The sequence below is a fragment of the Drosophila miranda genome, chromosome XR, assembly GCF_003369915.1.
Source record: "Drosophila miranda strain MSH22 chromosome XR, D.miranda_PacBio2.1, whole genome shotgun sequence".
NCBI lineage: Eukaryota > Metazoa > Arthropoda > Insecta > Diptera > Drosophilidae > Drosophila > Drosophila miranda.
Genome location: NC_046674.1, coordinates 18,324,031 through 18,336,802, shown reverse-complemented (window position 1 = coordinate 18,336,802; position 12,772 = coordinate 18,324,031). Strand labels below are relative to the sequence as shown.

The 12,772-nt window shown below is 44.4% G+C and overlaps 1 protein-coding gene across 16 annotated transcripts in view; it reads right to left on the bottom strand.

Moving 5' to 3' along the window:
- The window catches only part of LOC108151647 (phosphatase and actin regulator 4), a 108,744-nt gene that overhangs the window by 72,181 nt on the left and 23,791 nt on the right, over positions 1 to 12,772 (bottom strand). For 8 of the 16 annotated variants that reach the window (XM_033387896.1, XM_017280357.2, XM_017280359.2 and 5 more), the window contains one exon: positions 8,133 to 9,259. The exons of 7 other annotated variants lie outside the window; for them this stretch is intronic. In XM_033387896.1, coding sequence (XP_033243787.1) covers positions 8,133 to 8,985 — 853 coding nt within the window. In that variant the 5' untranslated portion in view covers positions 8,986 to 9,259. Of the gene's footprint in view, positions 1 to 6,341; positions 6,422 to 8,132; positions 9,260 to 12,772 lie in introns of those variants that run through there. One more of the 16 variants, XM_017280362.2, reaches the window with a different exon arrangement.

The window sequence follows — 12,772 nt, the reverse complement described above, 5'->3', positions numbered from 1 at the left end:
CAGGGTACACTCAAAATCCACATGTCGAAGGTCGCTCGTCGCTAATTGATGGCTGGAGATGCAATTACAGCGAATCGAGAGCCACGCCACACGCAAAGCGCAAAGCGCAAAGCCAATTTCTGTCTCTGTTTCTCTTTCTCTTTCTGTCTCTGTTTATCGGCGTCTAATGTCGATTTTTTGTCGATTGCAATATGAAGCCGGCAATTAATTTTAATCGAATGTACAATCGAAGCGGAGAGGAAAACCCGGCTAGCAAAGGAAGAGGTAGAAACGGGGAAACGAGTAAAAGATTTGGGGCCCTGGTCACGCCTCATGGCCCGTAGTTTTTCGGGTGGGGGGTGGTGAGGGGTGGTGAGGGGTGCAAATGCACATGCACAGAAAATTTTAAAATCGCATTACGTATACGCAACGTTGCGCACAGCAAAAAGGGAAATTCGTGAGACGGAAGACGGGTCGCGTCGTGTCGCCTAGGGTGTGTATTTGTTAAGTGATTGAATGATTGATTGAATGAATGAATGAATGCCTGTGTGTGCATCCATCATTGAAGCATAACACGCATTCGCGTAGACAATGAAAAGATACGCGTTACTTCACTCCAAAAGATAGAGATATTTGTTGACATTGAAATGGGGCAATGGGGGGGATGGATCGGTGTATCTATACACATTAATTTCTTGAGTAATTGCTGAATGGACATTGAGCCATAAGAGGCTCGATATGAAAGATACGAGATGGATGATAAATGTGGAGAAAGAAGGGCTTGAAGCCTAAGAGATTCATATTTCAGGTGTTTTTGAGTACTATATTACGATCCAGACATCTTTTGGGCTGATCGCACATTTATCTCAATTTTTTGAAGGAAAAGATTTAAAAAGTGAAGAAATTATAGAATTATTCTAAACTATTCATGGCATTGAGTATCTTTAAAAGTATTCACAAAGTATTCAAAGTAGAATTGAATGTATTTCGATTCCCACTGGAATTTCCATTGTTTCTCTCGCGGTTTTCTTGTTTCCACATTAATTTCCATGCAATGCCATTTGAAATCTCCTATTGAATGGAGATTCATTTAATTCCAACTTGTATGCAGCTTTGTGGCACACACACAAACACCTGCCACCTGCTAAAAACCAATCAAAAGTTCTACCTGGAGATTCCTCTTCCTCTCTCTCTCGCGCTGTCTGTGATTGCATTTTCCATTTCCCCCCCGCCCCGCCCCAACCCCCACCAATTCCCCACGCAACCAAACTGATTTTCCATCTCATTCCACATTTAAATTTCTATCCATTTCCCACAACTGATTTTCCTCATCCGATTTTCCATTGCATCAAACTGATTTGCCATCCCATTCCCAGGGATAATCCCCATTATTTTCCCCAAACAAATTGCCTGGCGTCTATGTCAAAGTCAATTATGAAACCAATTTTCAGAAATGTGTCGCCCGTTGCTCTCCCGCTGCTCTGCCGCTGCTCTCCCGCTGCTCTCCCGCCGCTCTCTCGTAATTGGTGGACATTCGTGAGGATAACAATCGCTGAAAATTAAACGAAAACTCGCATGCAACAGAAAAAAAACACAGATACAAAGAGAAAGGGAGAGAAAGAGCGACATTATAGGTGCTGCCGCTCCGTGGAGACAATTCCAATAAAAGTTCCATATGAATAATGGATGAATGGCAATGAATCATCCGAGTGAATGGTGCTTTCGTGGCGGTACCCACGAATAAACAACAAACAAATAGCATATTAAATGATTGGGCCATAAATCGTTAAGAGCTCTTTCCTCGACGGACACGTGCAACTGCGTTCGGCGATGAGGCATGCCACATGCCGCAAAGCCACGGCTAATTGCAATGACACTTGACATCTAATCAAAGATTCTTATGACTGAAAATATATAAATGAACATGGGACTTGATTGGCCCCAGAGAGGAGCACTAAAGCCAAGAAAAAAGGAGAATAAAAGCCAAGAAAAAAAGAGGATTAAGGCCAAGAAAAAAAAGAGGATTAAGGCCAAGAAAAAGGGAGCGTACAAAAGCGAAGGAAGACCCTCCCTCAAAGGCTTCGCTTTATTCCATTTTCAAGATTTTCCCACTCTCAAGTGATTCAAACAATGGTTCAATGTCCTCCTCCTCCTCCCCCTCTTAGCCAAAATTGAATCCAAAGCAAATCAAATATTTGCCTGAAACTTACAGCATAAATAAAACCTAAACAAATACAACATTTTTATGTCTGAATTTCAATTAACATACAAATTTCTGTGTAAATCCTTGAACATTTACGATTTTTTTCTCTCTTTCTCTGAATATTTATTATTATTTTTGTTTGTTTTTTGCATTTTTTTTTATCAGCAGCAGGTCGGCAAACAATTTGCACAAATGTATGTCAGGGTTTGTTCAACTTTTAATTTACATTTTTTTCCAGACAGAGAGGGAGAGAAGAACACCATACCTTATAGAGAGGGTTCTTAACAGGCCTATAAATAATAGGCTTCAACGTTTTTGAGTGTTATACCTGTAACGGGTCTAAAACCCTATAGAAAATGCTTTATTTTACTCGAATACTCTTCTTTACTTCTTTACTCTTCTCCAATGATCATCTGTTTGGTTTGTATCACATTTAATGTTCATTGAAAGATAAACTTTAACAAAAGTTCATTGAAATTAGTTGCCTTTTCTCCCCTGTCCTTGTCCCTGCTCCTGCCGCATGGGCTGTCAAGTGGCATAAAACTTTGTCCTTCCTTTGGGCTCTGGACAAATGGTCGCCAACTTTTCAGCTGTCAAATTGGCCAACAGCCAGGGCCGATAAAAGACGAAGCGAGGCGCAGAGGGAGGAGACACTCAGAGAAAGGAGCGATAGACAGAGGAGGAGAAACTCAGAGAAAGGAGCGATAGACAGAGGAGGAGCAAGATAAATGCAAACTCAAATAGAGACAGACACACCTGGACAGTGTCTGGCAAAAGTCTGCAGCGGATAAAGATGACAGACAAACGGAAATGGCCGACAACTTACTTTGACACATTCTGAACAGACTGTACCCCGCACAAGAGTGAGAGATTTGTCAGGGCAGACAGACAGACAGACAGACAGACTGCAATTGATATCAATTCCGAGGATGGACTGCAAGAACTGTCTTGACCCGCAATGCAGCTTCCTCCATCCGACTGTCTGGCAATCATTTGCACAGTGCTCTCTCACTCATTAATTAAGCACCCATTTAAATGAAAACTGACAGATAAAGATACATATAGTATGGTATATATTTCCCCTTTGTATCAAGTAAAATTGCAATTATTTTCAATCAAATTGAAGTACTTTTGATGGCAAAAAGCCTTTTATTCTGGCGAACTCTATCGATTGACCGATTAACATACACACTACCCTGATTAATGGCCATCGAATATATGTAGATGTGTCTTGTTTTTGTTATGCCCGGTGTCTGGCTGATGGGTGATGGATCGTTTAGTGGCGGCGGCCCTAGTCACTGTCACTAAGCAGAGCACTGCTTTGAGGGGCCTTTAACAGACGTATGTAGGCCCATCAATCATCAATCATCTCTTCCGCCAGATCATCAATGGGTCATGGCTTCGATTCGTTGTCTGGTTTTTCTCTCTCTTTCGTTTCCAAGTTTAGCTGTTGCGACGGTAAAATGTGTTAAAAGGCTTTCGAAACGTTGTTAAACAAAGTTTAAGCTTGGGGCCACACAGAGACAGACCCCCAGATCTCCAGCCCCAGCCCCATTGAAGTCTATCTCTCTTCATTTAAATTTTGATTGTTTCCGCGGATTATACATAACTTTGGATTGTGGGACTTTTGGTTTGGGATTAGTGTTGAAAGTTGGCATATGGAGATTGAGCTCCGTCACGGTTTAGCCAGAGACTAGGAAAAACCTGAACAAAACAGTTGGCAGTTCCGTTCCGATTATGTAGCCTGATTCGCTGTACTATATCCTCAGCAGGTGATCAGTTTTGTTTGGAAACCCTTTTAAGTGCCAAAAACAAGTTGGCAGATCCACAAATTGGCTACACCCTCCACTTAGCACCTTTCCTTTGTCACTCAGCAAGTGGTTAGCCCCGTTGGGCAAAATTTATGATATATCATATAAAAAAGCACGTTTTATGCAAACAATTCTTATCGCTTTGGGTCTTTTCACTTTGGCACCAAAAAGAAGACCGATTCGATCGGTGACTAAGAGCGATATCAGAACTTGATTGAAATATGCACAAAGCTGTTGTTCCTATCGCCAAATCACGTAACTTAAGACCGCACAATGTGTGGAAACACCTCAAAAGCTTCAAGTATTTATATACTCTAATACGTAATCGTCTTTTATCGGTAATCATCTCTGGCCTGAGCTTCATTAGCACTTCCTCCACACACACACACAAGAAAGAAACCTCCCACATAGAACCGTACAAGCAAAAAAGTGTTGAAACGTTATGTAAGAATATGAATACGTCAAGCCCCCACCAAAACGCTCTCAACCAATCCAATCCCCTCTTCGCAGACAGACCAAAAATAGGGGAATTCTAATCATTTTATTGATTAATACCGTTCGATTAGCAGAGGCCCATAAAAGAAACCGATATACCCGTAGGCTGAAGTCTACGGGGGGGGAAAGAGACAAAAGGCATGTCCAAATTTGCTTTCAATGGTCGTCAGCAAGAGAGAAAGAGAAAAACAACAACAAAAATGTGAAACTAAATTTGGAAGTCAATGGAATGTCAAGAGGTAGAGGTAGGCGTCAGTGGGGCGGGAGTATGCTCTCGTACAGCTTCCATGTGCAGCCTACCTGCTTTTACGGTCTATAAATAGAACAGACCCCCCCTTCGCCTTCCCCTACCCACAACTCAACACAAATATTACACAGGGACAAAGGCCCTCTACTCTTCACTCTCTCACACACACGCACACACACAACAGCTATAGGGCCTCTTAATATGTCAAGTTTCAAGTTCAACTTTAACCCTAGAAGAGTTCATTTAGTAAAGAAAAACAAATTGCACAAGTTAAACCGAAAGATTAAGCGAGAGATGTCTTCCTAAATAAACCATAACTTTTTTGAGTATTTTTGGGATTTATCACCTTCTAAAAAACAAAATACCACAAGGGTTAAGCTTGCACTCTTCTTCATTCGCATCGGCGCATCGGCGTATCGTCGTATCGTCGTGCTTTTGTCTGCTTATTGTTGTTGTTGCTGCTGCTGTCATTTGGCTACTGTGTGTGTCGGTCGTGTCTGGCTACTCACCAGCACTCTCAACTCTCTTGAATCCTCTCTGCACTCACACCTCTCCAGGCTTCTATTTACTTTTACTCAATTTTTTTACAGCTAATGAACGGCAACGGCAGAACCGAATCGGAATTGGCGTGCAAATGAAAAAGCAACAACAACAACAAAAACCGAATTCAATGAAATTTTTAGTTGACTTTATGGACGGCTGACTATGGATTTTGGATAGGCGTATGGATGAAGTGAAGCAACAACAAAAGCAAATCGATTTGTACAGCTGGGCCGACCGACACAAGGTGTGCTCCGTATAAGGTGAGGCATTAACTTTAGTGCCTTAGCCTGTCTGGGAGCTGGAAGAAGTACTCTATGTATACCCCACCTTATACACAGCACACCTTGCACAAAGAACCGTGCCTACTGTGAGGGAGGGAAAGAGTACGAGTTATTGACATGGGAAATGAACAGTTTGATGAATTGAAACGAAATTGAAAAACGCTTGAATTCTAACGTACAAAAGGGGACAGGAGGGTTCGAAACTGGTTTCAGGGGGAATTTGATCTAACTGTTATTTCGATTTATGCTTTATTGAAGGCAATTTGTTGTGCCACTCTGTCTTTCTTTTTTTGCGTGCTCGAATTATAATTGCCATCGTAAATTGCTCGCTTTTTTCCTTATTTGTTGTTGTTTGTTATTTATTGATTTTACAATTTTGAGCAAATCCAGGGGCAGGGGATTTTTATTATTATCATTGTCTTATGGGAACCGCATCAGATGATGTTCCCCAGATCAATGATGATACAAATGTATCTCTGATATAAGCAAAACCGCGTATTGGTTAACAATTTAAGCATCACATCACCAGCGAATGAAAGTAACAAATAACGACATTTAAGCGTTAGCAATTATTTGTATAATAATTGCAAAAATATTCAAGGAATGTCGGTTAAACCGACAGGCAGTCAGGCAACAAAACAAGAAAGAAAGGTGGAATGTGGGAGAGCGAAGCTTTCGATACCCTTTGGGATATTGATCGACACAAGTAGATTGTTACTGGATAGACAGAAAAAAACAAAGTACAGACAGATTAATGTAAGCAAAAGTAGAAAAGGACTTACACTGCAAACAACCCATCAAAAACATATCATCCGGTACATGGAAGGGTATCAAAAACACTAAGCGATTTCAAAGACATTGACTCCGCGCACACTAACCGACACACAGACGAACACACAGATCCCGAAGGCGAAATGATTCATCGTCTCCATCGGCTCTCCATTGACACACTGAATTATGCATAAAGCAGCAAAACTTCAACTCTCCCGCACTCCCGCTCCCACTCTCAGTCGCTCTCTCGCAAGCAGACACACGTGCCCTCATAAGAGAAACATTAAAAAGCAATAACAATTCTCCACTTGAACTTGAAATCTCCAAAGGCAGGGGGATGGGAGAGAGGAGAGACAGAAACAAAAGCAAATGCAAAGCATTTTAATTGCATCTTTAAATGCCAATAAAAGACAGATAGGCGAGGGAGAGCGCAAAAAGCAGAGAGCAGAGTGAGAGAGAGAGAGATGTTCCCAAAGTTTGTTAATTTGCTAAAAATAGATGCTCTCTCAATAGTTGCCGCTGCCGCTGCTACTGCTGCTGCTGATGCGACGTGTCGTTGCTTGTCTTGCGGTTTTTGTTGCTTCTCTTTATCTCCTTCTCTTCCAAGCAACCGTCGATGTTTATACCCTTGCAGAGGGCATGCTGATTCTGCGATTCTTCAACAATGTGTGAGAGAATATAACAGATATGCCTCCACTCTACTCTTAATCTTTTCTTCGTATGTAGATCGATTGTATAGCCAAGGGTATTTCAAGGTTCGGCTTTCGAAGCAGGTCTCTTTCTAGCTTTTTTTGCGTTTCTCTTCCTCTTCTCCTACAATGCCCTGGCGGTGTGGCGGACATCTGCTCAAATTTGTGTTTCTGCTTTGATTGATGATGCCTGATTATGAGTCACTCAACTCCGATCGGCGGGGGGCGGGGGACGGCGGGGCCTTGCCTTCAATCGCATTGGAGGTGAGACAGAAAGTAAACTAAGCTGCAGAGCAGAGCAAAGCAGAGCACAGTGGAGCCGCAGAGCAGGGCAGTGGGTAAGTGGGTTAAGTGGGAAATTGATGTCCACGAGTGTCGTCTATATATAGTACATATATTGACATGTCATGGTAATCTGATACACGATATAGGGCGGACACTATGATGATGACTTGTTGAATTAGTGGCACATAAACACACGCAGAGAGCGCTGATAAAATGGTCTTTATAATAAATTTAACTGAAAATGTAATCTCTTTAAAATTTCTTGTTTGCTTTAAACATTCCATCGGAGTCCATCCCTCCCCCCTAGCCATTCCCTCTTCCTGCCACACCTGCCACACATCTTTCTCTGCTATCTGGGGTATTGTTTCGCTTGGGGCAAACAGACAAAAGCGTTGACAAACCCATGGTATGGCCCCACCCACGCACGCCCCTCTCTTCGCACTTCCCCCCGCGCCCGCAACCACCGCTTCTGTCAAGTGCAGTGAACCGTTTTGGGGCACGTCGCTGGGCAAACAGAAAAATGGTAGAGAAAAAACCAGAGAGAGAGAGAGAGAATATAAAAGCACATTTCCGTTCTGCTTGAAAGTGTAAAAAACCAAAAACAAAAAACAATTTATGCCGGACTTATTTATACATATATTTGGAAATATATAAAAATATATAACAATTTTTTGGGCTATTTCTTTTTTTTTGTATATGCCAGTCCAAGTCCCTTTTCAGTCCTTTTCTGACCCTCTTTTTGTTGGGCCTATTTTCTGACTGTTTTTTCCGACTGTTGTCTCCCATTCCGCAGATTCCCCCCATTCCGTGGTGGAATTGAAAACTTACCACACTGACTGCCATTGATCGTCAGCCCCGCCGCTGCCGCCGCCGCCGCCTCCTTGGCCTGCTGGTTGGCTCCGCTGTTGCTGTGCAGAATGTCGGAGAGGGAGAGCGAGGAGGCGATCAGCTGGCGCTTCTCCTCAAAGTTGAGGAAATCCATGGAGTTGCTACGCTGCGGCGTCACCGTGATGGTCACCGACTTTTGCATCTTGGCCACGACGCACAGCTGCTGCTCGAGATCCGCCGCTGCTGCGGCACTGGGCGAATCCGGCGGAGATCCATGGGATCCGGGGTGATCGATGCCATCCGTGAGATCGGGCGGTGGCAGCGACTGCTGCTGCTGCTGCTGCTGTTGGTGTTGTTGCTGCTGGGGGTGGTACGAGGAGTGGTGCATCTGGTGCTGGGATCCCGGATGCTGGCCGTAGTAGGTGAATGCCGACTGGGCGGTGGCGGCACTGTACGAGGGCGGACCCAGGGGCGAGTGTGGCGGTGCATGGGCCACCCGAGAGGCGGCCGCCGGCGACAGTTGATAGCCGACTCCGCCGCCCGGCGACCCGGCCGTTGGATCGTGCGATCCATTGATGGCCGCCACCAGTGTGGCCAGATTGTTGCGACTGGTGTTGCTACCCATCTGGGAGGGGGCGGGGCCGTACTTCCCATGGGCCTGGGCCTGGGCTTGGGCCTGGAACTTGTGCTGCTGCTGCAGCTGGGCGAGCAGTTGTTGCTGCTGCTGCTGGTAGGCCATCGGGGGATGTTGCAGCTGTTGTCCCGTGCCGCCGCTGCCACTCCCGCTGCTGTTGCCACTCCCATTGCTGGCCGTCGACTGTTGGCTCTGCAACTTGTTGCTTCGCAGCGACATGGCGGTGGTGTCTGTTTCCCGGAAGGAAGTTACTCTTCTTCTGTTGCGTGGATGGATCGTTTTTCTCTATCGTTTGCCCCCCATTTGTCACGTGACTTTTGTGTGGCGTGGCGTGGCGTGGCGCACTAATTATCAGGGAAACCGGGGATACGGGGAACCCGGGAACAGGGAACAGGGAACACCCTCGCGTGCGTGGGCTTTTTTCTGCACTTCACTTTTTCTGCGTGTCACTTTTGCTGCTTAACTGCTGGTTACTCCACTTGTTGGTTAATTGCTGCAATTAGAACACTTGTTATAGAGATGGTGTTGTGTGGCACAGTCAAGTGGCAAGAGGCAACAACAGACTTTCACTTGTCGCGGTTTTCGATTCATGTTTACAACTTCTTTGACACTTCTTCACTTTACGATCGGAGTTTCGATCACTTTCTAAGACAAAGCGATTAATAATCGATATCGTTCGATAAATTTTCACAGATTCAGCGCCGGGCCATAACTTGCTTGCCAATTTTTTACTTGAAGATCGTAATTTCGATCATTTTCGTTGATAGAGCGATGTTTTCGCTCGATGTTTTCTTTAAGAATTAATCCTTGATAATAAGTTTTATAACATTCAAATTTTTTGAACATTTGAGAGAACTCCTTGATCATAAAATCTCACACAAAACCAAACAGTTCTCTATTCTATCTCTGATTAAAAACATTACGAACTTTCCGATAATTTTTTCGATTAATATCCAATGAAAACCGAATTAACTTTGGTGTAGTCTTTCGCCGACAATTTGTCAACTTTGACACAATATCCAATTAAAAGTCACACCAGAATCAACAATAAACTCCCTAGAGGCCAGAGCATCCCAGATTGAACCCTTAGTTAAAGGCTTCTTTAACACTTTAGCAACACTTTGTGTTAATCCACACAGCGATAGACCGCACAATCAACCCAGATTCAACAGCAAACATCCAGCAATCAACCGACAGCCACTGTGGCAAGTGCCATTCAGTAAAATGTTTTCAATTTGATGAAAATTAACTGCAAAATGCAGCAATGCTGAGGCAAGCAGTGCGCCAAGAGTGGCATGCCCCACCAACCACCAGCTGCAAACCACAAAAGCAAAAGCAAAAGCAACAATAACAGAAGGCATGGCCACTTGTCGATGTCATCATCAAAAACGTTGCCAGTGCCGGCAGCTGGCGAAGATGCTTCCAGAGAGGGAGCCAGGAGTGCGAGTGGGTGTGCGAGTGGGAGAGCTCTTGAAGATGGAAGAGACCCTGGAGGAAGCGAGGGTAGATCCAAATGGAAATCCTAGGAAATGGAGCATCCTCTCATGTGCAATGCCACTGGCCACTTGAACTGAAACAAAAGACAAAAACGAACAGAAAACGGCAAGGGGAGCTCCACTCCGCTCCGTTAAAGGATGCCCCAAAGGCAACAAAGGAAATGCAACCACAAAACGAGGAAGAACACAGTGTATACGGGGTCTCAAAATTGAAGTGTCTCGAGGGGAAATCGAGTGTAACCAAGTGGAGAGAGCGGATTTATACACAATTTAAGCTCTTTAAGATTTATAGATATCCCAGGGGCTAAGGAAAATGTTTAAGGTCTCAAGATAATCCAATAAATTGCATGAATATCTTGTATAAATCTCCACAAAAGGTGGGAAATCTTATGCTCCAAAGTAAAGTGTGAATTTCAGACAGAGCAAATCCCTTCTGCAACTCAAACAATCACAGAAATCCCTTCAGCACTCCCACTCCTCCCCACCCAAAAAAAAAGGTCAAATGCAATGAGTTGGCAGCTCTGCGTGTCAGGCGGAGTTCAAGTTGGAAGAAGAGAACTTCTCTTATTGGAATGCAGATTGAAAAGCAGGTAGAAGTGCCATCGAACGGGAGAAGAGGGACCGACAGAGAGAGAGAGAGAGAGAGGAAGACGCAAAGTGCACAGGTAAGCGGAATAGTGGAATGATGACAGGATACACAAAAATACAGAACCAGAAAGGGAGGACAGACAGATAAAAAGGGATTGCCTGTTCGCAGGCGAAGCTGCGCCCCAAAGAAGAGGGCCAACAAAAACTACGGCGAATTTGTATTCCATGTGCGTGCGTGTTCATCTTTCGCCCTGCTGCCCCCCCTCTAGACGTGTTTTTGTGCCCTTTGAGTTGTGCGTACATACATAGGTATTTCTTTTGAAATATAAAAGAACATTTTAAAGACACATATTTCTTCGTTTCTTTTTGGTTACTTTGTTTGTGGGCCACAAAATATTGTGGTATCCATCGAAGTAGAAATTGGTAAGCAGAACAGAGCCGAACCGAACCGAACCGATGAAAAGTGTTGGGCGAAATCTTGACTAACTGTAACACTAGGCTTGTGGCAAGGGGATCCATAGATGTTTGTAGCTGTTGTGGTTGTGGTTGTGGTTGTGGCGGTGGTGGTTGTTCCAGTGCACTGACTTTTGCCTCGTTAGCTTACATTCTGTTTTTAGTTGGTTATTTCTATGCTTTTTTTCTTCTTCTTCTTCATTTTTGTTGTGGATTTGGCGCGCGACGCCCATTAAAAAGGCGGCCAGGCGAGCATTTAAGAATGAGTGCGAGGGGCAGGGGCGGGTGCCGGGGGGAGAGAAGAGTGAATGTAGAGCGGCAACAATTACAATGGGCAAACTTTTAATACCTGGTAATTGCCACCCACATAGGGTATATCCATTTGAGACCAAACATGTGCTCATCTACCGATTCCCTAAAGATTAGCCATACATCACTACAAAAGAGTTTCAGGATAAAGTATTTTACCAATCTATATATTTCCATAATAGTGGGTATAGTACCAGTCGACTTTTATCGTTTGAATTCTCTCAACATTTGTTTTAACGGGCCTCTCCTCCATTCAGCCAGGCACTACTATATAAAGCAGAGCGAGTGGGACAGACAGACAGACAGACAGACGATTGAATTAGCAAATGCGTTGCTCCACAGAGAGGGGAGGCAAGGAAGGGAAACAGACCAATAGATAGAAAGAGGGAAGTAAGCGAGGGGGGGACCAATGGGGGGAGACCGGCATATTGCACATGTGCAGCGTCAGCGTCAGCGAGCGAATATTAAATATGAAGAGAAAGAAGAAGTAGGAGGAGGAGGAGCAGAAGGAGAAGCAGAAGCACAGCCTAGAGAGAATAGGCTGCTCTATCCCTCTCCAACTCGCAGGCAAGTTCATTGAACCTCATTTACAGTTCACTAGTTTAACGCCACGCCACACATTCCCATGGGCCAGAAAGGGACGCACAGAACGGGGGGCGAGGCAAACAATGGGTGTGCAAAAAAAAAAAAAAAAAAATGGGGAATCGAGAAGGGAAAGCGCTGAGAAATAACTGGAGACAAAAACGAAACTAATGCGATTTGTGGTAGCAGCAGCAGCAGCAGCACAGATTCAAAGAGATTTCGTTCGTTCGTTCGTTTCGTTTGGAGTGGCGCCGCCACCGCCGACAGCCAAAAGCAATCAAATCCAATTAAGAGCAAAAAAAAATAATGGCAGCGTAGCATGGGAGGGGGGGGAGTGAGAGAGGAAGCAGAACTTTGTTTCAGTTCGAACAAAACTTTTTTGTAAGCGTCTCTGCCAATATGTAAACGCAACAACAGCAGCAGAAGCAGGCGCAGGAACAACTCTGCTCAAAGAGAGCGCAGCCAAAGAGAGCAGAGGAGCGAGGGAGCGAGAGAGGCAAACAGCAGCCGCCGCAGTAACAGAAGTATCAGCAAAAACCCAACAACAATAAACTCTTTGACCAGCAGCTGCTGCTGCC